Below are 27,874 nucleotides of genomic sequence, written 5' to 3' on the forward strand. Positions count from 1 at the left end.
CATAAGTCCAAATCTGTACTAAGTGAAGATGCAGACTCCTACTTCCTTTTATACGCCCAGGAGAATGAAAGGAAATCATCAGTATGTAGTGAAGAAAAAAGTAATTGTCCTTCCATCCCTGCTCAGAAAGACGAAGAGAGAGACTTACCTAATTCAGAACTAGGTGAGAAAATAAAACCGGATGATCCTATTCCTAGATGTCACTGCAATGATCAGGAAAATGTTGCAACTATTGTCTCAGCAAGACTTTCCGTTCCAGAACCTGCTGTATTTTCAGGAGACATACTGATGTTCATAGAGTAGAAGGCAAGTTTTGAAATTATCATTGAGCACTATTGCTCCAGGCCAGTTGACAAGTTATTCTACCTTCAGAAAAATGTTGGTGGAGAAGCAAAGAAAGCTCTTGAAGGTAAATTCTTTAGAACAGACGAAGAAGCCTACAAACAAGCTTGGGAAAAGTTAAATGCAAGATATGGTCATCCTTTCTTAGCACAAAGAGCCTTTAGGGAGAAATTGAATAACTGGCCTAAGATAGGTCCTAAAGAACATTTCAAACTCCAAGAGTATGGTGACTTTCTGCAAGCATGCAGCAATGCCATCCCACATGTACGAGGACTAGAAGTCAGTGGCGGCCGGTGCATAGGGGGCGCCAGGGCGCCGCCCCCCCTGAAAAAAGGAAGAAAAAAAAAAAAAGATAAAAAAAAAAAAAAAAGATTGCAAAACGAGCAATAAAGTTTGAAAAAAAAAAAAAATTGCGTTCGCCGCCGCCAGCCGATGTGGAGGGGGTGGGGGGTGGGGTTACCACCCAGAAGAGGCGCCGATTGGCTGCCTTCTGGGGGGCGTGGGGGGCGTAACCTGGGCGCAAGGCAGATTCCTTGGAAACCCCCACTTCGTGGATTCCTGGCTGTGATTGGTCCAGCCTCCAGCCTGGACCAATCACAGCATCCAGGACATCCAACGCTGACCCCGCTGACGTCACTCGCAGCAGTGGACCGGACCGCGGGCGATGGAGTCGGGTGGACACCGGACGGGAGTGACGGCGGCACCGGAGAGGAGACCAGACCACCGGAGGTCATCTGCTGGAAGAAGACATCACCACCGGTGAGTCCTCGTGGTCCTCCTGTCAGTCCTCCATGACCATCCATCCAGCTTTTCCACCGCCATCCCCCTATGCTCTGCCTCATCCCATGAGTCATGGGATGAGGCAGAGCAGAGGGGGATGGCGGTGGAAAGGCTGGATGGATGGTCATCATGGGCCATGACCATCCATCCATCCAGCCTTTCCACCGCCATCCCCCTCTGCTCTGCCTCATCCCATGACCATCCATCCATCCATCCATCCAGCCTTTCCACCGCCATCCCCCTCTGCTCTGCCTCATCCCATGACCATCCATCCATCCATCCATCCAGCCTTTCCACCGCCATCCCCCTCTGCTCTGCCTCATCCCATGACCATCCATCCATCCATCCATCCAGCCTTTCCACCGCCATCCCCCTCTGCTCTGCCTCATCCCATGACCATCCCTCCCACTGCCATCCCTCTCTGCCTCATGCCCTCATCCCTCCCACCGCCATCCCTCTGCCTGATCCCATCTCTCCCACTGCCATACCTCTGCAGGGGGCATGTATACTGGTCACTACATTGAAAGGGGGCATGTACGCTGGTCACTACATTGAAAGGGGGCATGTATGCTGGTCACTGCATTGAAAGGGGGCATGTACGCTGGTCACTACATTGAAAGGGGGCATGTACGCTGGTCACTACATTGAAAGGGGGCATGTATACTGGTCACTACATTGAAAGGGGGCATGTATACTGGTCACTACATTGAAGGAGGCATGTATACTGGTCACTACATTGAAGGGGGCATGTATGCTGGTCACTACATTGAAAGGGGGCATGTATACTGGTCACTACATTGAAGGAGGCATGTATACTGGTCACTACATTGAAGGGGGCATGTACGCTGGTCACTACATTGAAAGGGGGCATGTATACTGGTCACTACATTGAAAGGGGGCATGTATACTGGTCACTACATTGAAGGGGGCATGTATGCTGGTCACTACATTGAAAGGGGGCATGTACGCTGGTCACTGCATTGAAAGGGGGCATGTACGCTGGTCACTGCATTGAAAGGGGGCATGTACGCTGGTCACTGCATTGAAAGGGGGCATGTACGCTGGTCACTGCATTGAAAGGGGGCCTGTATACTGGTCACTGCATTGAAAGGGGGCATGTACGCTGGTCACTGCATTGAAAGGGGGCATGTATGCTGGTCACTACATTGAAAGGGGGCATGTATGCTGGTCACTGCATTGAAAGGGGGCATGTACGCTGGTCACTACATTGAAAGGGGGCATGTACGCTGGTCACTACATTGAAAGGGGGCATGTATACTGGTCACTACATTGAAGGGGGCATGTATGCTGGTCACTACATTGAAAGGGGGCATGTACGCTGGTCACTAAATTGAAAGGGGGCATGTACGCTGGTCACTGCATTGAAGGGGGCATGTACGCTGGTCACTACATTGAAAGGGGGCATGTATACTGGTCACTACATTGAAAGGGGGCATGTATACTGGTCACTACATTGAAGGGGGCATGTATGCTGGTCACTACATTGAAAGGGGGCATGTACGCTGGTCACTGCATTGAAAGGGGGCATGTATACTGGTCACTACATTGAAGGGGGCATGTACGCTGGTCACTACATTGAAAGGGGGCATGTACGCTGGTCACTACATTGAAAGGGGGCATGTACGCTGGTCACTGCATTGAAAGGGGGCATGTACGCTGGTCACTGCATTGAAAGGGGGCATGTACGCTGGTCACTACATTGAAAGGGGGCATGTACACTGGTCACTGCATTGAAAGGGGGCATGTACGCTGGTCACTACATTGAAAGGGGGCATGTACGCTGGTCACTACATTGAAAGGGGGCATGTACGCTGGTCACTGCATTGAAAGGGGGCATGTACGCTGGTCACTGCATTGAAAGGGGGCATGTACGCTGGTCACTACATTGAAAGGGGGCATGTACACTGGTCACTGCATTGAAAGGGGGCATGTACGCTGGTCACTACATTGAAAGGGGGCATGTACGTTGGTCACTACATTGAAAGGGGGCATGTACGCTGGTCACTGCATTGAAAGGGGGCATGTACGCTGGTCACTACATTGAAAGGGGGCATGTACTGTGTGGTCTGTGCTAGGGGGTCTGTACTGTGGGGTTTGTGCCACTCTGTCAGTGTATCCCATAATAGGGCCCCTGCTCCCTATTATGTGATATACTAGTACTGATGGAGCCCTTAATATGTGATATATTGGGAGAATTGGTTCACGCAAGCAAAATACAGGGGACAAAATGGGTGGGGTCTATAAGGGGTGTGGCTTCTGAGAAATGGGAGGGGCCAAAATAGAAGGGCGGGGTCTTGCGCCCCCCCATCTTAAAACTTCACCAGCCGCCACTGCTAGAAGTACTGAACGACTATCTGGAAAACCACAGGATGCTAGCAAAACTACCTGAAGGAGTGGTTTCTAGGTGGAATCGCTATGTGACTGAACAGTTAGATCTAAATAGGGAATTCCCAAGGTTTGAAAAGTTTTCTGAGTTTGTCAATAAGCATGAATAGCATGTAACCCAGTAACAGCATCTTATGCCTTAAAATCCTTAGAAGAAAGGCCTGCGAGAGATATAAGACGTGCAAGAGCAACTAGCTTTGCAACCAACAAAGCAGCTAAAGGTCTAGATACCTACTGTATGAGAGCAAGTTCAAAGTCACTACTGGGATCAGTAGAGAGACAGAACCGACAAATCCTCAGACTACCTTTAAGTGTATGTTCTGTGGAGAAAACCACTCTATACACAAGTACCAACAATTGAAAGAGAAGTCCTCGAATGAAAAGAAAAAAATTGTACTTGATAACCAACTGTGTTTTGGATGCCTAAGGAAAGACCATATTACTAAGAAGTGTAAGAAAATGGCCACATGCAGTGTTTGCAAAGGACGCCATCCTACACCGCTACATGAAGAGCGTACAAAGAAGGATGAATCCTCAATACCTAAAGATGCTGAGGAAGAAAAGAAAGTATCAGTATTCTCTTGCAGAGTAAAGGAAGGAGAAAGCAACGGCACATTAATGGTTGTACCAGTGTGCATTTCAAATCCTAAAAGGAGGAATAAGAAGGTATATGGCTATGCACTACTAGATGCCCAAAGCGATGTCACCTTCATTGATCAAGAAATCTGCAAGAAGTTACAAGTGGCTACAGAACCAGTGAAGCTCAAATTCACCACAATGACAGGGAGAGACACATTAGTGAACAGTCAAAGAGTTAGAGGACTTCATTCAAACCTCACATTAAATCTACCTCCAGCTTATACGAAAGACGATATACCTCTAGATCGAGATCGCATACCTACCTGTGAAACAGCCATTAAATGGGAGCACCTATCTGTCATATCTCATGAAATGTCCCCGCTGAAGGAATTTGGTGTTGGACTGTTGATAGGTTACGATTGTCCCGAAGCTTTGGTACTCACGAGAGGTAAACACAGGAGGAAAGGGTGAACCCTACACTGTTCGAACTGATCTAGGATGGGGCGTTGTTGGAGGAAAACAGCAGATTGCAAACTCAAGACATGTGACAGGATTGTGTCATCGAATATCAGTCCAAGAGTTACCAACTGTAAGTTCAGCAAAAGTAATCAAGATACTTGAATCTGACTTTTCAGACATAAGTTCTGAAGAAAAGAGTGTATCCCAAGAAGACAAAGTTTGTACACACTCTAGAAGAAAGTATTCAGCAGAATCAACACAAGGTTATCTTGAAATGCCCTTATTTGAAATTCATGGAAGGCATCCTTGAAGAAGGACATGCAGAAAAGGTCAATAACCAACCTAAAGAAGGAGAAGTGTGGTACATCCCACATCAAGGTGTTTACCACCCAAAGAAACCAGATAAGTTTAGAGTAGTATATGATTGCTCAGCAAAGTATGATGGTGTTGCATTGAACGATCATCTACTAAAAGGACCAGATCTTACAAACACTCTGCCTGGAGTACTCTGTAGATTCAGAAAGTATCCTGTAGCGGTCATGTGTGACATTGAAAAGATGTTCCACCAGTTTCACGTGAAGAATGAAGATAGAGACTTCCTGAAGTTTCTATGGTGGGAGGACGGAGATACAGATACAGAGCCAGCAGAATACAGAATGAAAGTACACTTGTTTGGAGCCAACAAAGTACCTTGCCAACAAAACTGAAAAGGATTGCCCATCAGCAGCAAATTTTCTTAAGAAAAACTTCTATGTAGATGATGGTCTTATAAGTCTAGAGTCCACAGAATCGGCAATCAAACTAGTAAAAGAAAGCCAACAGTTATGCGCAAGAGGAAACCTGCGCCTTCACAAATTCATCTCAAACAGCAGAGAAGTGCTGGAATCCATCAGTGACTCTGAACGTGCATCAACAATGAAGAATGTAGATCTCAATTATGATCATCTTCCAGTTCAGAATGTACTTGGATTGGGATGGAATGTAGAGAATGACGAGTTCTTTTTTGAAACATCCTTTAAAGAGAAAGTTGCAACCATTCTTTCCGCAGTGGCTTCTATATATGATCCATTGGGATTCTTGGCCCCAGTGATCCTCAAAGCAAAAGAAATACTACAAGAATTATGCAGACGGAAGTTGGGATGGGATGAACCCATACCTGAAGATTTGAGGCCAAGGTGGGAGGCTTGGATAAGAGACTTGGAGAATTTGAGAGAAGTTCGAATACCCAGATGTTTTGTACCTCATGATTTCGGAGAGTACAAGAAAGTAGAACTTCATCACTTTTCAGATGCCAGTAGTTATGGTTATGGTCAGTGCTCCTACATCATAGTGATAGGAGAAGGAAAAATACACTGTGCCCTGGTAATGGGAAAGACCAGAGTCGCACCTACCAGTATTCAGACAATACCAAGACTTGAACTGACAGCAGCTGTTGTTTCAGCTTCAGTAAGCAAGTTTCTGAGAGAAGAATTAGAGTTAAAAATAGATGAAGAATACTTTTGGACAGACTCCCAAGTTGTCCTAGGATACATAAACAACGAAGCTCGAAGATTCCATGTCTTTGTCGCCAACAGAGTTCAGAAAATTCAGAAAATGACAAATCCGGAACATTGGCATCATATTGATACAAAGCATAACCCAGCAGATCATGCTTTGAGAGGCCTGAATGTAACAGAATTGAAAAATTCATATTGGTTCACCGGTCCAGAGTTCCTTTGGGAAAAGGAAATCATACCCAGTGAAGGTTACACAGAATTGTCTATGGATGATCCAGAAGTAAAGGTTGTACAAACATTGAGGACTGGTGCCAAGCGTCAAGATGACATACTTGAAAGACTTGCCAGATGTTCAAAATGGAATACAGTCATAAACATAGTAGCTCGAATTCAACGTTTGGCAAAGGGAAACAGAAAGAAGGAATCATTGAATGTAGAGGAAAGAATGAAAGCTGAAGAAACAATCATAAGACTCATTCAACAGAGATCGTGTGAACCCATCACCACCATTCTTTATAGTGGAATGGATTGTTTCGGCCCATTCATTACCAAGCAAAACCGCAAGGAGTACAAGAGATATGGACTAATATTTACATGTCTAAGCTCCAGAGCAATTCATCTGGAATTGCTAGAAGATATGTCAACTGACGCATTCATCAATGCCTTGAGATGTTTCATAGCCATTAGAGGTACTGTCAGAGAGCTTAGATCCGACCAAGGATCTAATTTTATCGGAGCAAGGAATGAATTGAAGAAAGCTCTGAAAGAGATCGACAAAGAAAAGGTAACTGAGTATTTGTAACAGAATCAATGTGACTTTCATATGAATGCTCCACATGCAAGCCAAACAGGAGGAGATTGGCAAAGACAAATCAGAGCTGTAAGATATGTGTTAAGTTCAATGTTGAAAAAGAACTCCGGAAGAATGGATGATGCTTCACTTAGGACCCTATTCTATGAAGTAATGTCTATTGTTAACAGTGGTCCTCTTACAGTCGACAACATCAATGATCCAACAAGTTTGGAACCTTTAACTCCCAACCATCTACTTCACCTTAAGTCTGATTACATACAACCACCACCTGGCAAGTTCAACAAAGAGGATTTATACGCCAAAAAGAGATGGCAAAGAGTTCAATATCTATTAGAACAGTTTTGGAATAGATGGAGGAAAGAGTACTTAGCCAATCTTACGCTAATAAGTAAATGGCAAACACCCAGAAGAAATGTCCAAGTTGGTGACATAGTATTAGTGAAAGAAGACGATTTATATAGAAGTCAATGGAAATTCACCAAAGTTCTAGAAGTTCAAAAGGATAAAGACAGACTAGTAAGAAGAGCGTTGTTACAAACAGGGCCAGATTAACGTAGGGGCTATTGGAGCTGCAGCTCCAGGCCCCTACCTTTTATATAGGCCCCGGGTTGGCCATATTCACTGTTACCGCTCTTCTGTCACTTGTAAACACAGAAGTCTGGCTTCTATGCTCGCTTCCCCAGGCAGCACCCTTAGAACCTCTCCACACAACGCGAAGGCTGGACAAGGAGGGACAGTTGCCGATGCATGGATGTGTTTATGGGCTTCAGAGACAGCATCCCATGTTGAATTAGGCATGCATGGCTGCACCCTTCCTCCTCTGGGTGCATGCCAAGGCACGGTCCTTAAGGCCCTTGAAAATCCTCAGCACCAAGCCCATGATGCTCTTAATCCGGCCCTGGTTACAAATAGGAGACTTGACAAAAAGGGAAAATGTCTTACTACTCCACTCAAGTTGGAACGTCCTATACAACAGTTAGTTGTTCTACTTGAGAGTGATAAAAGACACTTGGAGGTTGAGAACCTGATGGAAAATTCCCCAAATTCATGTTCAAATCCTACTCTAGAGAACATAGAATTATAGGTAATTTTGGTGGGAGTGTAGCTGGCCAGCTAAAACCTGTCCTAGGTTGCTAATAGGACTCACATGTATATACAGCTAGACCTGCTAATAACCTTAATACAGTGCATATGTTTATATGTGAGAGACAAAAGCAGTTATTTACTGTGATTTTATGTATGGATATCATATAACAGTTGTATATTGTGTTCATAGAAGCAAAAAGAAAATATGCCTGTAAGATTCATTGTATGCCTGTAAGGTAAGCTCAGACACAGCAGAATTGAAACCAGAAAGCACAGAGTTAAACTTTATTACCCATCAGGAGTTTGTGGCCAATCACAGCCAATCACACACTCAGCAAGAGTTTTGGCCAATTATAGCCAGCCTTACACTCATTTTTGTCTGGAAATCTCCCATGCACACTAGCTAACACTCATTCGACCAGAGAGAGAAGAACTGAACAGACCTATTTCAAGTCAGAGTCAGTTTTATGGAAGCAAGTGGCCAAAAATAGTTCCACCAAAATATCAAACACCTAACAGCAAACAGAATATAGAGCAAGTAAAACTATTGATTAAGCATCATATATACCTCTCAGAGAGATCATAAAGTGTCTAAAGAATTTAAAGTTAAAGTACAGATACTGAAGAGAGAAATATATCCACCATTTTATGTAGAATGACAAGATTGAACAGTTGAACCACCATTTTGTTATACTTTATTCAACACATGTTTCTAAATGGACTGTCTGCTGCAAAAGGGTCAGAGCTATATATGAAGAAAAGTTGAAGTTAATAAAGAAGATATCTTAAGCGTTTGGTGTGCTTTTTAAACCTATTGCTTTCCATAGAACGGTATTGGAAGAATTTATAAAGTAACAGACAGTCTGGTTAGACTGAAGTCAGAGAAATCAAGTTCTTCTAATGCCACAGCGCATAAGGCACTGCACCTGCCACAATGGTGTCCACCCATCCTAATGAACACAGTCCTTTAGAGGTTGTGCCTTATTCTAAATATCTCCAAAAATACAGAGACTGCGGGTATTCATATTGATGTTTAATGATAATTATGATCTCTACTTACCTGTTGAATTAAAATAATTATGTGTTTATTTGATAAGGTTACCAAGGCCAAGGAGACAACCTATTTCAACTCTATACAGAAAAAGGAAATGATGATGCTGAGTATGCTGTAATGAGACATCTGTCACCTCAACCCCCCATGTATGAAGAAACAATTTCCCCCTCAGAACCTTACCAAGACTCAGACACCCCCCACTGAAGTTTGCCCTTTGGGCCAGTGTTCCAAGCGTAAGGGGCTGCTCCCTTGGAAAGATCTGATGAGTGGATAGGTAGTTAGGATGATCAGTAAATTCTCAAGAGGGGAAAATGAGGTGGAAAGATGGCTGCTTAGGACACAAATGGCTTCAAAGTATTAATCTCTTGTCTTATCTTATTTCTTTCATGTTCATGCAACTTTGCAAAAGCTAAAAATATATTTGATGGCCTGGAATATTTTGCAACAAAAGGGGTCCGGTGACTTAGAGAATGAGGAACACTCATCGTCTGGAAATCATGATCATAGCTTTGATGGGGAAGTCCCCTGATAAAATTGCAAACATTGAAAAATTGACTTTTAACTCTGAATCTGCTGAACCTTTTTGCAAGCTTTGATTGGTCAAAATAATATGTTAATACAAACTTTTTTCATACGTCATATTGTATATTTGATCTCAAACATGGAATAATAAGTTTAGATCACTTTGATTCAACCACTGAGTCTGTAGATGATCTCTATGTAGCTACATATCTGATTTGGTATCACCGACTAATAGGTAACAGGTATCTGTACCTGAGAGGAAAAGATTCTACAACACCCTTATAGATTAATGTTTGGGACAAGCTTGACTACTGGTGGATTTAGCTTTTAGAAAGTCACCTGACCATACTTCCCAGAATTCCTATCGAGGATATGTGGATAGGCTTTGGAAAAACTTGAAGATAGGACTAGAGACTCTTGAAGCATCTGCTACAAGAGAACAGCGCAATAAGAAGAACTTTGATATGAAGGTGAGGATTCAATATCTACAGCCAGGTGATCGAGTTTTGTTAAGGAACTTGGGAGTGCCTGGAAAACACAAGTTGGCTGATCATTGGCGTTCTTAACCCTTTATCATTTGCAAGAAGCTATCTGGCCTACCAGTGTTTCAGATTTTCCCTGAAGGGAAGACTGGTCCAGTGAAGACTTGGCATAGAAATCACCTGTTACCTATTTCAGATGCCATTCAGGTGCCAGCAGTTCCTTGTTCTGATACCTCTCAAACTCCTACTCTATGATCTGGAACCTGGCAGGCGCCTAGATCTTCAACTCAAGAAGAGGAGAAAGATAGTGATGAAGAAGGAGTGATATTTGATTGGTGGTGGCCTTCTTCATCGTGGTGCCCTGCTGGTCCCTCTGGGCAGATGCTACAACTCCTTTCACGCTCTCACGGACTTCGTAGCCCTTGAACGGGCCTGTGGGAACCTGGGCATTCCTCCTGATGGTAGCAATACCATTTTTTAGCCGACAGACCAATCCAATGCATAGGGTTAGACGCTAAGGGTAGGTCCATTAGCATGAAGTATATACTATGAGATTAAAATATGAGACATAATATATGATTGCCTACTCATGTGTATATGGACAAATCACTCTATATCTTACTAAAAACATTTCTTCCTTTTCTAGATATACTAGGTGTTTTATCTGGAGCTTTGGGTGACCCCTGAGGAAGGGCTCTTTTGCCCGGAACGCGTAGGGTCGTTTCCGGTTACATGATCGCCTTGTACACCTGAGCGCCCCTATTTGGTTCGGTATTTGGTCTGTCAAATGCATGCATATTTTAATGCCCTGTAAATGTTATTGATTTATGTTTTTGTTTTTTTGTCTGTCTACAAATTTTTAATTTGAATAAAGATATTTTTATACAAAATACAGTGGTCAGTGGCATTTACAGTTCCAAAATCATCTTAAGAGCATGGCAAGTGCCCTGCAAACAAATGTGGATAGGGAAATAACTTAAAATAACAGAAAAAAATGAAAAATAAAAAATAATCATCTTGAAAGATGTAGGAGGACAAGGCCCATCTGGAGTAGGAGGTTGAGGTGGGGGTGGATATGGCGGTGTAGGTGGATGCGGCGGCGGCGGTGGAGGAGGAGGACGAGGCCCATATGGAGTAGGATGTAGAGGTGGGGGTGGATGTGGCGGTGTAGGTGGAAGCGGCGGAGGAGGTGGAGGAGGACGAGGTAGCCAACACTGGTTTTGGTTTTTAATTTTATTTCTTTTTAAATTAGGGTACACCCCAAAAGAGTTAGAAAGATCAAAAACAACAATGGCTGGGTAAGGCCGGTATACATGTCTATTCTGCACAAGGTACGGACAAGTCCTGGGGGATCCATGCCTGGTTCATTTTAATGAACGTGAGCTCGTCCACATTGGCTCTGGACAGGCGGCTGCGCTTGTCTGTGATAACGCCCTCAGCCATGCTAAATACACGTTCAGATAATACACTGGCTGCAGGGCAGGCTAGCACCTCCAAGGCGTAAAGGGGAAGCTCAGGCCATGTGCCCAATTTGGAGACCCAGAAGTTGAAGGGGCAGACCGATCATTCAGTAAAATTCCTGGCCTTTGAAATGCTGTCATTCCATCTGGTGGAGACGCAGAGTTTTAAAAATCTTATGGCGGTGGCTGTCCCACAGTACATCGTGCCCAGCCTCCACTACTTTTCCAGGCAAGCCATCCCTTCCCTGCACAACCAAGTGGGTGACAAATTCAGGTGTGCACTGTGCAACGCCATCTGTGGCAAGGTCCACCTAACTACGGATACGTGGACCAGTAAGCACGGTCAGGGACATTTTATCTCCCTAACAGCACACTGGGTAAATGCAGTGGCAGCTGGGCCTGAGGCGGATAGCAGTTTGGCACATGTCCTTCCACCACCGAGGATTGAAGTGTGCTTCAGTTTGCCTCCTGTTCCTAACTCCTCCTACTCCGCTTCCTCATCCTCTACCGCCTCTTCATCCGGGTAAATGCAGTGGCGGGTGGGCCTGAGGCAGATAGCAGTTTGGCTCATGTCTTTCCACCACCGAGGATTGCAGTGCGCTTCAGTTTGCCTCCTGTTCCTAACTCCTCCTACTCCGCTTCCTCATCCTCTACTGCCTCCTCATCCGGTCAGCGTAACACCTTCACCACCAACTTCAGCACAGCCAGGGGTAAACGACAGCAGGCAGTTTTAAAACTTGCCTGTTTGGGGGGAAAAACCACACACCACGCAGGAGTTGTGGAGGGGCATTGAACAGCAGACCGATGAGTGGTTGGTGCCAGTGAGCCTCAAGCCCGCCTGGTGGTGTGCGATAATGGGCGAAATCTCATAGCAGCTCTGGGCCTAGCCGGTTTGACACACAACCCTTGCCTGGCGCATGTGCTGAATTTGGTGGTGCACAGGTTCCTTAGAAATGACCCCAATATGTCAGAGCTGCTGCAGAAAGTGCCCTCTGTGCGCACTTTCAGCGTTCTCACCCTGCTGCTGCTCGCCTGTCAGCGCTGCAGCGTAACTTCGGCCTTCCCGCTTACCGCCTCATATGTGACGTGCCCACAAGGTGGAACTCCACCTTGCACATGCTGGCCAGACTGTGCGAGCAGCAGCAGGCCATAGTGGAGTTTCAGCTGCAGCACGCACGCATAAGTCGCTCTGCGGAACAGTACCACTTCACCACCAGTAACTGGGCCTCCGTGCGAGACCTGTGTGCCTTGTTGCGCTGTAACATATGCAGACTAGGCTGCAATGTAATATTTTTTCCCAAAATTGGTGTTTATTGAATAGCGGAATAGAACAACAATATCCAAAGAGTGTATCTCACAGTAAAATATGCAGACTAGGCCGCAATGTAATATTTTTTCCCTAAATGGGTGTTTATTGAATAGCGGAATAGAACAACAGTATCCAACGAGTGTATCTCACAGTAAAATATGCAGACTAAGCCGCAATGTAATATTTTTTTCCCTAAATGGGTGTTTATTAAATAGCGGAATAGAACAACAGTATACAACGGGTGTATCTCACAAGTACAGATACAGACTAGGCCGCAATTCAATATTTTTTCACTAAATGGGTGTTTATTGACTAACGGACTAGAACAACAGTATACAACGGGTGTATCTTACACGTACAGATAAAGACTAGGCCGCAATTTAATATTTTTTCCCTAAATGGGTGTTTATTGAATAGCGGACTAGAACAACAGTATCCAACGAGTGTATCTCACACGTACAGATACAGACTAAGCTGCAATTTAATATCTTTCTGTCCCCTAAATGTTTTTTTTTTATTGCAATGCGCAATACAACATTATGCAATGGGTGTATGTCACTGTAACATATGCAGACAGGGCTGCAATCAAATTTTTTTTTGCTCCTAAGTGTTTTTTTTTATTGCAATGCGCAATACAACAGTATGCAATGGGTGTATCGCACTGTAACGTATGAATGAAAAACTGAAAAATAATTGTCCCATTAATTGGTGCTTGTTGAATAGCAGATTTGAAATGCAGCGTCTGTCTAAACACTGTAAGTCACAGTAAAATATGAAGGAAAAAAGTTTTTTTCTTTTTAAAATGCAGATTAAGCAGACACATATGCACTGAGCTTGCATGAAATGGCCGCTACACACCGCACGCCTAACAGGTTGGATACTGTTGTTGTTCTATTCCGCTATTGAATACAAAAAAAAAAACCATTTGAATGAAAAACTGAAAAATATTTTTTTTTCCCTAAATACTGAAAAATAATTATTTTCCTCTCACATTGGTGCTTTTTGAAGAGCAGGCTAGAAAAGCAGTGTCTGTCTAAAGACTGTACAGTGGGTACGGAAAGTATTCAGACCCCCTTAAATTTTTCACTCTTTGTTATATTGCAGCCATTTGCTAAAATAATTTAAGTTCATTCTTCTTCCTCATGAATGTACACACAGCTCCCCATACTGACAGAAAAACACAGAATTGTTGACATTGTTGCAGATTTATTAAAAAAGAAAAACTGAAATATCACATGGTCCTAAGTATTCAGACCCTTTGCTGTGACACTCATATATTTAACCCAGGTGCTTTCCATTTCTTCTGATCATCCTTGAGATGGTTCTACACCTTCATTTGAGTCCAGCTGTGTTTGATTATACTGATTGGACTTGATTAGGAAAGCCACACACCTGTCTATATAAGACCTTCCAGATCACAATGCATGTCAGAGCAAATGATAATCATGAGGTCAAAGGAACTGCCTGAAGAGCTCAGAGACAGAATTGTGGCAAGGCACAGATCTGACCAAGGTTACAAAAAGATTTCTGCTGCACTTAAGGTTCCTAAGAGCACAGTGGCCTCCATAATCCTCAAATGGAAGACGTTTGGGACAACCAGAACCCTTCCTAGGGCTGGCCGTCTGGCCAAACTGAGCTATCGGGGGAGAAGAGCCTTGGTGAGAGAGATAAAGAAGAACCCAAAGATCACTGTGGCTGAGCTCCAGAGATGCAGTCAGGAGATGGGAGAAAGTTGTAGAAAGTCAACCATCACTGCAGCCCTCCACCAGTCGGGGCTTTATGGCAGAGTGGCCCGACGGAAGCCTCTCCTCAGTGTAAGACACATGAAAGCCCGCATGGAGTTTGCTAAAAAACACCTGAAGGACGCCAAGATGGTGAGAAATAAGATTCTCTGGTCTGATGAGACCAAAATAGAACTTTTTGGCCTTAATTCTAAGCGGTATGTGTGGAGAAAACCAGGCACTGCTCATCACCTGTCTAATACAGTCCCAACAGTGAAGCATGGTGGTGGCAGCATCATGCTGTGGGGGTGTTTTTCAGCTGCAGGGACAGGACAACTGGTTGCAATCGAGGGAAAGATGAATGCGGCCAAGTACAGGGATATCCTGTACAAAAACCTTCTCCAGAGTGCTCTGGACCTCAGACTGGGCCGAAGGTTTACCTTCCAACAAGACAATGACCCTAAGCACACAGCTAAAATAACGAAGGAGTGGCTTCACAACAACTCCGTGACTCTTCTTGAATGGCCCAGCCAGAGCCCTGACTTAAACCCAATTGAGCATCTCTGGAGAGACCTAAAAATGTCTGTCCACCAACGTTTACCATCCAACCTGACAGAACTGGAGAGGATCTGCAAGGAGGAATGGCAGAGGATCCCCAAATCCAGGTGTCAAAGACTTGTTGCATCTTTCCCAAAAAGACTCCTGGCTGTATTAGATCAAAAGGGGGCTTCTACTAAATACTGAGCAAAGGGTCTGAATACTTAGGACCATGTGATATTTCAGTTTTTCTTTTTTAATAAATCTGCAACAATGTCAACAATTCTGTGTTTTTCTGTCAGTATGGGGTGCTATGTGTACATTTATGAGGAAGAAGAATGAACTTAAATGATTTTAGCAAATGGCTGCAATATAACAAAGAGTGAAAAATTTAAGGGGGTCTGAATACTTTCCGTACCCACTGTATGTCAAAGTTAAATATGAAGGAAAAAATATTTTTTCTTTTTTAAATGCAGATTAAGCAGGCACATATGGACTGAGGTTGCATGAAATGTGCAGCACCACACGCCTAACAGACTGATAAAAGTTTTTTTTTCCCTTTCCCCTCCTCACTTGGCTCAGGTCAGGGCATAAAGATCATGCACTGCACCCCCACACCATACAATCAATGTAGATCGTTGTCTGATTAAAGAAGATTGTTCCTGTGATTTCCCTCAAAGCAATCTCCAGCCTGACCCTTCAGTAATCTCATATCTCTCCCTCCGGGCAAAAAGATTGTGCACTGCACCCCCACACAATACAATCAATGTAGATCGCTGTCTGATTAAAGCAGATTGATCCTATCCTATGATTTCCCTAAAAGCAATCTCTCCAGCCTCGCCCTACAGTAAATTCCTATCTCTCCCTCAGCAGAAGCATCAGGAACCTCTCCCTAGTATAGTTATAGCAGAGTGACGCGCTGCGCTATGTGACTCCAGCTTATATAGAGTCTGGGTCACATGCTGCACTGGCCAATCACAGCCATGCCATTAGTAGGCATGGCTGTGATTGCTTCTAGGGCACACCAGTTAAACGCTTGCTGATTGGCTGCCTTGCACCTGTTGAAACTGTGCCATTAAAACCGCACCAAAACATCAAATAACATTACCGAACAACGGACAGTACCCGAACATACAGTGAAATGTTCTGGTTCGGGTCCGGGTACCGAATACCCAAAAGTCCGGTACGAACACGAACAATACAGTCCGGGTTCGCTCAACCCTAATCATAACCCCTTTCACTTTTTTGTGGGCTTGAGAGTGAAAGGTGTGTGGGAATAGTTTGTGGGTACATTGCGGAGGGTGTACAGAGGAAAAATGTGTTTCCTGGATACATAGTATATCTGTGCGTTGGGCTATCACCTCCCCCCACCCACAATAGAGATTGTTTAAATGGGATAGTCAGGCCTTTGACATTCAGTGAGATGATTCTAAGTGTCATGACTTTGGTTGGGGATGATGTCAAGGTGGCACAAGGTAATCAGTAATACAAGTGATAATCAAGGTCTAAAGTGCAAATGTCATAAACAAAGTAAAATTATAACTTATGCAGTTAACAACAGGTAGAAGAAAGTGTACATCTATGGCCCAGACTGTGAGCCGTAGAGGTTTTAAAGGCTTAGTTCATAGGTCAATTACAACAGTCATAATGACAAATTAGAAAAGAAAAAAGGAATTAAAAAAAAAACCCTGAGGTATGCCGTGTGCTTAGCAGTCAATAGCAGGGGGCGAGGTGAGTCGAACAACAGGGCGGTATCTCCTCCATAAGGATAAGCAGTTGTTTTCCAGCGAGGCAAGTAAACAGTTGACACTTGTTTTCCCCGGTTTGTAGTTGTCTTGTGTTTCAGGGATTGTTTCGTGGGGCCCAGGCGATTGAAATCTTAGCAGAAAGCTTCTTTTTGGGAGTTTTGGGGGGTAGATCCGAAAGGATGCCTCAATTGTGTAGCTGTTTGATCCCATCTTTGGGGGTCAGGATGGAGACTTGCTGGCGTTGATAGGTGACTAAAAGTTTAGTCTGGAACCCCCATTTATATGGAATCTTGCACTCCAAAGGTGTCAAGGTGACCGGAGCAAACGATTTACGCGCCTGTGTGGTGGCTGCTGATATATTGTTATATAGGGAGATTTTGGAGAAAACGGGTCAGGCAAAGTTTGCATCAACCTTGATCTCATGATATGCTCCTTGGTGTTAAAAAAATGGATTTGGGCCTAGAATAACTCTGGCTAAAGATTCTGGCAGGTGTTGTGGTTTGTGAATCCTGTGGGCTCTATCTATGAGAAGATCTTGTGCTGAGAGGGTCGGAAAACAATTTTGCGGAACAACTGGTGTAGGTAGGGAATGATCTCCTTGGGTGATATTGTCTCGGGGACCCCCATTATTTTGATATTGTTCCACCTAGAGTGGTCTTCAAGGTCTGTGACTTTTAGGAGCAATTGGTATAGGGCCTCTGCTTGCTCGTCTTGTATATCCACAATGGTGTTGTGAGCCGTTGTGGCTATTGTTAAGTTTTGCTCTCTATGGCTGGCGCATTCTTTCAAATAATCAACCCTGCCATTTAGTTGATTTATAGCGGCTCTAAATTCTCTGTGCAGATAAGCCTGTAGCGAGAGCAGCATTGCTTTAATGGAGCTTCCTGATGCAGGGTTGTCAGTCAGTAGCTGTGAATGCTGCTAGGGGCTGGAGAGCGGCTGTGTCTGTTATGGAGCTGCATGCCTCTACTCCATACTGCTTCTTCACAGGAGGAGGCTTTGTAGAGGAATGTGCTGGGGAGATGGCAGACTGCTTACCTCTATCGGAGGGAGTAGAGGCTGTAAGGTGGTGCTGCTCCACTGTGTCATCCATGTTTGAGGATGGGTCTCCATTCTCTGCAGTCGGGTGATGTAAATAGAGTGGTGGGGAGCCTCTGTCCCATTCGGCACCATCTTGGACCGCATGTAGAAGTCCAAGAGCCCGCGTGATCCCCTCGATTGACTTGCAGGTCATGCTCCGGGGAATGCTAGGTGGCCGTGTCCCTCGTTTGGAGGGGACAGAGCTGTATTGGGCTGCTGGATGCGCCGATGAGGAGAAGTTCCAGAGTCAGGCGGCCATTCCCATCCGTGGCCAAGCCACGCCCCCACTTTAATGAATTTTAATGCAAAAAAACCCAATAAAAAACCTAATTGTTTGTTAAATATAAAAGATGATGTTAGGTCAAGCAAATAGATACCTAACATGTCATGCTTTAAAATTGCGTACGCCGTGGAATGACGACAAATTACAGTACATGAAAACCTCCATAGTTGACGCTTTAAAAACTTTCACAGGTTACAAATTTAGAGTTACAGAGGAGGTCTAGGGCTGGAATTATCTCTCTCTCTCTCTAGCGTTCGCGGTGATACCTCACATGTGTGATGCGAAAAGTGCGAGGGGCACTTTACATTTTTTTCTTATTTATTTCTTACTCTTTTTTTATTTTTACACTGTCCCTTTATTTTTATTTAAATACTTAATCGCTTTATTTATTTATTTATTTTTTTGTTATTATTGATTTTATTTTTAATTTTAATTTTTTTTAACACTGTACTTTTATTTATTTATTTTTTTTTTTTTCTTACTTTTATTCCTATTACACGGAATGTAAACATCCTTTGTAATAGAAATAATGGATGACAGGTCCTCTTTATGGAGAGATCGGGGGTCTATAAGATCCCAAATTTCTCCTTTACCCTTAAAAGCATCAGATAAAAAAAAAAACATATCCTTTAATATCAGTGTATGGCTCCATTCACATATGTTCGATATTGGATGCATTTTGAACTGCACTTAAACGGTCTTTCTATGGAGTCGGGTCACATACAGTATAGAAAGTCCTGTGCATTTTCTGAGCACTGCGGTGCGGTTCAGATGGGAATTCCAGGCTCATTACCTTCTATGGAAACGCATCTGAATTTGATCCAAGAAAAAAAAAAAAGCACCCCCCCTCCCCCAAACCATTCCAGGCCCTTTTGGGTCAGGTACAGATTTTAAGGGGAACTCCACACCAAAATTAAAAAAATAAAAATAATGGCATAAGGCCGCCCCCGAATCCATACCAGACCCTTATCTGAGCATGCAGCCCGGAAGGCCAGGAAAGAAGTGGGAATGAGGAAACGCCTCTCCCCTCCTGAACCATACCAGGCCACATGCCCACAACATGGGAGGATGCTTTGGGGCAGGGGGACTTTTTTTATCAGACCCTAAGGCTCTGGTTTAGATTTGGGGGGACTCCACGCCATTTTTTTTTTATTTTGGCATGGGGTTCCCCCTAAAATCTGTACCAGGCCCTTAGGTCTGATAAAAAAGGTCCCCCTTGCCCCCAAAGCACCCCCCTCATTTTGCGGGCATTTGGCCTGGTATGGTTCAGGAGGGGGGGGGTTGCTTTCTCATCCCCCTTCCTTTCCCGGACTGCCGGGCTGCATGCTCAGATAAGGGTCTGATATGGATTGGGGGGACCCCACGCTGTTTTTTCATGATTTTTTATTTTCGGCAATGCTTTTTTACATTCATCTGTCGGAGGGGGGGAGCTCGTTGACAGCTGATGAATCAACAGTTGTTAAGGACGCAGGGTCCGTCTTCCCGGCCCTCTCCCTAACAACCAGCTAATGGTGAAGATTCCGGTGGCCACCGCCACCTCCAGAAATTCACATCTGAACCGCATCTACAATTGCAGTTGAAGCGCTGAACAGCTGATTAGAAAATTTGCAGTGACAGCAGAGGGGAAATTTGCACCCGACGTGTGACCTTATCCTAAGTGATTGTACTGACTGGAGGGGTCAGGAAGAAGATTGCTTACAAATAAAGTGTTGGTGGGGGAAAATTAGATATTAGTGTGTATGTTGGTGTTTATTGGACGCTCCCAGTGTCTGGATCGGGGAACTTTTGGGGGTTTTACAATAATTTGTCAGAGTGCTGGGAGATTTCTGAGACTGCGATACATTGTACACCCCCCTCCCCCAACCATATACCCCATTACACACCCCCCTCCCCCAACCATACACCCCATGACACCCCCATCTGTGATCCCTCCCCCCTCCACTCACCATACACCCAATGACACCCCCATCTGCTTTCCCTCACACACAGTTATTACCAGGGCTTTTATTTAATGAAATATAGTATCTCACAAAAGTATATACACCCCTCACATTTTTGTAAATATTTTATTCTATTTTTTTATCTGATAACACTGAAGAAATGACACTTTGCTACAATGTAAAGTAGTGAGTGTACAGCTTGTATAACAGTGTAAATTTGCTGTCCCCCAAAAATAACTCAACACACAGCCATTAATGTCTAAACAGCTGGCAACAAAAGTGAGTACACCCCTAAGTGACAATGTCCAAATTGGGCCCAAAGTGTCAATATTTTGTGTGGCCACCATTATTTTCCAGCACTGCCATAACCTTCTTGGGCATGGAGTTCACCAGAGCTTCACAGGTTACCACTGGAGTCCTCTTCCACTTCTCATCCAGCTGGTGGATGTTAGAAACCTTGTGCTCCTTCACCTTCCATTTGAGGATGCTCCACAGATGCTCAATAGGGTTTAGGTCTGGAGACATGCTTGGCCAGTCCATCACCTTTACCCTCAGCTTCTTTAGCAAGGCAGTGGTCTTCTTGGAGGTGTTTGGGGTCGTTATGTTGGAATACTGCCCTGTGGCCCAGTCTCTGAAGGGAGGGGATCATGCTCTGCTTCAGTATGTCACAGTTCATGTTGGCATTCATGGTTCCCTCAATGAACTGTAGCTCCCCAGTGTCCGAAGCTCTCATGCAGCCCCAGACCATGACCCCCCCCACCACCATGCTTGACTGTAGGCAAGACACACTTGTCTTTGTACTCCTCACCTGGTTGCAACCACACACGCTTGACATCATCTGAACCAAATAAGTTTATCTTGGTCTCATGAGACCACATTACATGGTTCCAGTAATCCATGTCCTTAGTCTGATTGTCTTCAGCAAACTGTTTTCAGGCTTTCTTGTGCATCATCTTTAGAAGAAGCTTCCTTCTGGGACGACAGCCATGCAGACCAATTTGATGCAGTGTGCGGCGTATGGTCTGAGCACTGACAGGCTGACCCCTCCCCCACCCCTTCAACCTCTGCATCAATGCTGGCAGCACTCATACATCTATTTCCCACTGGACATCTATTTCCTGAGGCACTCAACCTCTTTGGTCTACCATGGCGAGGCCTGTTCTGAGTGGAACCTGTCCTATTAAACCGCTGTATGGTCTTGGCAGCTCAGTTTCAGGGTCTTGGCAATCTTCTTATAGCCTAGACCATCTTTATGTAGAGCAGCAATTCTTTTTTTCAGATCCTTAGAGAGTTCTCTCCCGGGGAGGGAAAATCTCTAATTGGGCCCAATTTGGAAATTGTCACTTAGGGGTGTACTCACTTTTGTTGCCAGCGGTTTAGATATTGATGGCTGTGTGTTGAGTTATTTTGAGGGGACAGCAAATTTACACTGTTATACAAGCTGTACACTCACTACTTTACATTGTAGCAAAGTGTCATTTCTTCAGTGTTGTCACATGAAAAGATAGAATAAAATATTTTCAAAAATGTGAGGGGTGCACTTACTTTTGTGAGATGCTGTAGCTGCAAATACTCCCTCCTTCTGAATCACTAAATCACCCCTCGTCAGTATCCTCCGATGTCGGCACCCAAGTATGGTCCCAGTACGGCGAACCAGCAGTCTAGTGGTGGCGGAGTAGGGGGGGGGGGAAGCAGGGCGGAACAGGGGAGGTCAGCCCTATGAGCGGGCGGGATGGATCTCTGCAGCCGCGCGGGTCTGCATTCTCAGCTCCTGGATGGGATCTCCGTGGTGTCTAGCGTGCACCTGCTGCCGGCGCCATTAGCAGGCTCCCCCCCCCCCCCCACCAGGGATTATTTAATGATATCTGCAAATATAAAAATATTGAATTCCATTTCTGTTCTATTTCAAATCTCACTTTCTGCATTAACATTCCTCCTTCAACCCAGTCTGTCCGGACAGTACGGTCACCTGCTGACTTGGCACCATCCACAGGCAGCTTAACTCTTCAATAAGAGGCAGAAGTTGAATAGAACACAATCTCACCTCAGATAATTGCAGTACAGAGGATGTTTTCCTGCTCTTTAGAAGTCCAAGGAGACAATGGGGGGATTTACTAAAGACAAATAGACCATGCAGATACATTTTACATGGGCAGTTTCTCCAGAGCTTAGTGATTGAAGGAAAGCTCTGCTGACTTCCATCATCCAATCATGTGCAAGAAAAAATGCTGCTTTTTTTTCTTTGCATGTCATTATTTTCTTTTTTATGCAAGTGAAACTTCACGTCATTTCCTAATTTCTGGAGCAACTGTCCTTGCAAAGTGCGCAGTCTATTTTCCTTTAGTAAATCCACCCTATTGACTTTCCTGAACCCCGTCTCTGTGAAGTGCTACCAATGAGGGGACATGGAAGACACCGGGAGGGTCTACATAAAACTCTCCCTTATCACACACATCAACTTTTTTGAGATGAGAATGAGGGACCCCTATTAGCAAAAGTATGCAGGCATAGGACACACCCCCTGCCACGCCCCCAAAAGGAGAATTATGCAAAAAAAAAAAAAAGATTATAAAACCCACAAGTGTTTTTTTTTTTACCACTATTATTCCTTTATATTGGTTTTTGGAATTTACAAATGCAGCAATTTAGAAATTGGGTGAAAGGTTTAGCACTGGGAGATAAAAAGTGCATTTTATATACAACTATATAGATCAGACCAACATGCGGGACAAATGAGGAGGAAAGAGGGACAGAGGGGCTTTGTTCCAAATCAGGGACAGCCCCTCCAAATCAGCGACAGCCCCTCCAAATCAGTGACAGCCCCTCCAAATCAGCGACAGTCCCTCCAAATCAGTGACAGCCCCTCCAAATCAGCGACAGTCCCTCCAAATCTGGGACAATTGGGAGTTTTGCTTTACAGGAAGAGATGAAGACATTAAAATCAAATTAGAAAGTAAGTTGCAGTGACCTAAAACCACCACTAGATGTCATCATACTACCAAAAATAAATAAAGATAACCTCATGCGGTTCAATACAAGACATAGAAATACATGGAAGTGGGCGGAGCTACTACTATGTACAATATATGAGATTTTAGGTACCGGTCACATATCGTAAAGTGGGAACAAGCGATTTTTGTTGTGTGATTTTCATGTGACTCCGCGTGTCACACATTGGACAGCCCATTCACTTCAATGCATGTTTGTTACCCAAAAGAAGCTCCCGCCCCCTTTTTTTGGGCAACACAATATATAACCCAATTTTTTTGTATAATGTGAAAGATGATATTACGCCGAGTAAATAGATACCTAACATGTCACGCTTTAAAATTGTGCGCGCTCGCAGAATTGCGACAAATTACGGTACTTAAAAATCTCCATAGGCGACACTGTAAAAACATTTACAGGTTACCAGATTAGAGTTACAGAGGAGGTCTAGGGAAATAATTATTCCTCTCCCTATAACGTTTGCAGCGATACCTCACATGTGTGGTGCAAAAAACGTTTACATATGTGTGAGTGTCTTACGTTGGCACACTTCTGAGGGCAAGCATGGGGGGATGGGACACTTTACATTTTTTTCCTATTTATTCCTTACTTTTTTTTATTTTTACACTGTCCCTTTAATATATATTTACCACTTGATCGCTTTAATTGTTTTTAATATTATTATTTTATTTGTTTATTTATTTATTTTTACACTGTCCCTTTATTTATTTATTTATTTATTTATTTATTTATTTTATTGATCGCTTTAATTTTTTTTCTCTTTATATTATTCGTTTATTTTTCTTATTTTTCATCAGTTTTATTCCCATTGCAAGAAATGTAAACATCCCCTGTGATAGAAATAAGGGATGACTGGTCCTCTTTATGGAGACATCTGGGACCTCAAATCTCTCTACTTTTGAAAGGAAAAGATTACAATAAAAAAAAAAGAAAAAAAGGTCTTTTTTTTTTTTTTTTTTTTTTAAAGTTTACTTCTGCCCTAGACAGGAAGTGATGTAATGACGTCACTCCAGTCCTTCTAGAACAGATCATAGAGATGTTGGGGGACGGTCTGGTCTCTGTTCACCTCTATGGCCAGCTGTGAGAACCATCGGATTGCAGGGATACCTCACTTGTGTGGTGCGAATACTTTTACATATTATGTGTGTGTGACTTACGTATGTGTTTGCTTCTGACTAAAAGGATGGAAGGATGGGGCGCTTTTTTTTTTTTTATTATTATTTATTTATTTATTTTTACACTGCACCTTTATTTTATTTATTTATTTATTTTGATCACTCGCTCACTTTCATTTTTTTTATTATTTTTTATTTTTGCTTCTTTATTTTATTTATTTTTTAATCACTTGTTCACTTTAATTTTTTTTATTATTATTTATGTTATTTTATTTGTTTTTTACACTGTCCCTTTAATTTATTTTAATTTTTTTATTACTTTTATTCCTATCGCAAGAAATGTAGACATCCCTTGTAATAGGAATAGAGGGTGGCAGGTCCTCTTTATGGAGCGGTCCGGGGTCTCTAAGACCCCAAATCTCTCCTCTACCCTTGAAAGCATCAGAAAAAAAATAAAATAAATACAAAATAAAAACATTTCCTTTAATATCAGTGTACGGCTCCATTCACATATGTGGGAATTGGATGCATGTTGAAGCGCATCGGATTGTCATGAGGTGTGAATGAAAGCGTCTTTCTATGGATGGGGGTCACATACAGTGTGTGCGGTGCAGCGACAGTGCGAATATAAAGAGTCCTGTGCGTTTTCTGAGCACTGCGGTGCGGTTCAGATGGGAATTCCAGGCTCATTACCTTCTATGGAAATCTGAATCACATCCCAAAAAAAAAAAAAACAGGTCACATGGCTTCAACATGGGGGGGGGGTTTGGGGTGGGGGGACCTTTTTAGATCAGACCTAAGGGTCTGGCATAGACTTTTGGGGGGACCCCACACTGTTTTCTTTTTAAACTTCGGCATGGGGTTCTCCTAAAATCTGTACCTGACCCGAAAGCGCCTGATATGGATTGGGGGGGCCCAAACTGTTTTTTCATGATTTTTTGAATCTCTATCTGAATTCCTATAAAAAAAAAACAACAGTGTGGGGTCCCCCCCCCCCATTCCATATCAGGCCCTTTCAGGTCAGGAACAGATTTTAGGGGAACCCCATGCCAAAATCTAAAAAAAGACGACGTGGGATCCCCCCCCCCCCCCAAATCCATACCAGACTCTTAGGTCTGATAAAAAAAGTCCCCCCCCCGCCACAAAGCACCCCCCCCCCATATTGAGGGCATGCAGCCTGGCAGGCCAGGAAATAAGGGGGGACGAGTGTCTCCCCCCCAACCATACCAGGCCACATACCCTCAACATAGGGGGGGTGTTTTGGGGTGGGGGAGGGGCTTTTTTATCAGATCTAAGGGCCTGGTACAGATTTTAAGGGGACCCCCATGCCAAACTAAAAAAAATGGTGCTTGGTCCCCCCAAATCCATACCAGACCGTTATGTCTTATAAAAAAAAAGGTCCCCCCCGCCCCTAAGCACCCCCCCCATGTTGGGGGCATGTGGCCTGGTATCGTTCAGGAGGGGGGAGGGGCTCTCTCATCCCCAGTTCCTTTCCTGGCCTGCCGGGCTGCATGCTCAGATAAGGGTCTGGTATGGATTGGGGGGACCCCAAACTGTTTTTTCATGATTTTTTTATTGCCTGCAATGTTTTTTTTACTTTCAGCTGTCAGCGGGGGAGGGGGGAGAGAGGGAAGCCCGCTGACAGCTGATGAGTCATCCGTTGATAAGGACGCGGCGTCCGTCTTCCCGGCCGCTCCCTAACAACCAGCTAATGGTGAAGATGCCGGTGGGCGCCGCCTCCAAACAGCTGATTAGGAAATTTGCAGTGACAGCGGAGGGTAAATTTGCACCCGAGGTGTGACCTTATCCTAAGTGATTGTACTGACTGGAGGGGTCAGGAAGAAGATTGCTTACAAATAATGTGTTGGTGGGGGAGGATTAGATATTAGTGTGTATGTTGGTGTTTATTGGACGCTCCCAGTGTCTGGATCGGGGAACTTTTGGGGGTTTTACAATAATTTGTCAAAGTGAGGGGAGATTTCTAAACTGCGATACATTGTGCACCCCCCTCCCCTCCCCCAACCATACACCCCATTACACACACCCCCTCCCCCAACCATACAGCCCATTACACCCCCATCGGTGATCTCTCCCCTTCCCCAACCATACACTCCATGACACCCCATCTGTGATCCCTTCTCCCTCCCCCAACCATACACCCCATGACACCCCCATCTGTGATCCCTGCCCCAACAATACACCCCATGACACCCCCAAATGTGATCCCACCCCCTCCCCCAACCATACACCCCATGACACCCCCATCTGTGATCCCACCCCCCTCCCCCAACCATACACCCCATGACACCCCCATCTGTGATCCCATCCCCCTCCCCCAACCATACACCCCATGACACCCCCATCTGTGATCCCTGCCCCAACCATACACCCCATGACACCCCCAAATGTGATACCACCCCCTCCCCCAACCATACACCCCATGACACCCCCATCTGTGATCCCACCCCCCTCCCCCAACCATACACCCCATGACACCCCCATCTGTGATCCCTCCCCCTCCCCTAACCATACACCCCATGACACCCCCATCTGTGATCCCTCCTCCCCCAACCATACACCCCCAATGACACCCCATCTGTGATCCCTTCCCCCCCCCTCCCCCAACCATACACCCCATGACACCCCCATCTGTGATCCCTGACACACAGTTATTACCAGGGATTCTTTTTCAGGAAATACAGGAAATAGGTGCAAATACTCCCTCCTTCTGAATCCCCCCTTGTCTCCACCCCTTACCCAATCTCTGAAAAGCAATAAAATAGATCCCCCTCCAGCCAATAACTATAGATCCCCCTCCCCCCATCAATAATCAGGGCTTTCTCCCTGCATAGTTCCTACACCTCCAGCACTGGATGTATGTTGATACTGACTGCTGGGGAATCTGTTGTCACTGTTGGGGACCTGTTTTTGTGTGAGGGTCTATTGTTTCTGGGGGCGGATCTATTATTGCTGGGAAGGGTCTATTGTTGAGGGAGATGTCTATTATTGCTGGCTGCTGGAAGGTCTATTGATGCTGGCTACTGGAAGATCTGTTGTTGCTGCTGGGGTTGACCTTTTGTTGCTGGGTGCGGTGTTTTGCTGTGGGTGGTCCATTGTTGTTGTGCGGGGGATCTGTTGTTGCTAGGGTGGGGTTTATTGTTGTGTGGGGTCTATTGTTGCTGCAGGGGATCTATTGTTGCTGCAGGGGATCTATTGTTGTTGGAGTGGAGTCGGTTGTTGCTGGGGGAGTCTATTATTGTGTGGGGGTCTATTGTTGCTGGGGGGGTCTATTATTGCTGGTGCAGGAGATCTATTTTACTGCTTTTCTTGTTATCAGTAACAAATTCCATACAAATTATTTAGCACCACAAAATGATATTTGGTTCTGTATTCTCTAAAAGGGGTGGCACTGGGAGGTGGGTAGGGGGTGAAGGCGCTCAGAGGTGGGTAGGGGGCACAGACAAGGGGGGGAGGGACTCAGAAGGGGGGGGGGGGTTCCTAAACCTATTTTTTGAGGGGAAAAAAGCCCTGTCAGTAATAGACCCCCTGCAACAATAGATCCACCCAGCAACAATAGATCTCCCAGGAGCCAGAAACCATAGACCCCTCCCTCAACAGTAGATCCCTCCCAGCAGCAAATATTCACCCCTCT

The 27,874-nt window shown here is 44.6% G+C and overlaps 1 protein-coding gene across 1 annotated transcript in view; it reads left to right on the forward strand.

The window, feature by feature from the left end:
• Window positions 1-27,874, forward strand: part of LOC309553086 (uncharacterized protein) — a gene marked incomplete at both ends in the record, with an annotated part of 111,974 nt that overhangs the window by 64,714 nt on the left and 19,386 nt on the right. Inside the window, 2 exon segments of the mRNA XM_082253985.1 lie at window positions 6,275-6,846; window positions 9,895-10,008. Of these exon segments, the coding sequence (XP_082110111.1) occupies window positions 6,275-6,846; window positions 9,895-10,008 (686 nt within the window).

Source organism: Pelophylax lessonae (assembly GCF_965119305.1).
Source record: "Pelophylax lessonae genome assembly, chromosome: 4".
Lineage (NCBI taxonomy): Eukaryota > Metazoa > Chordata > Amphibia > Anura > Ranidae > Pelophylax > Pelophylax lessonae.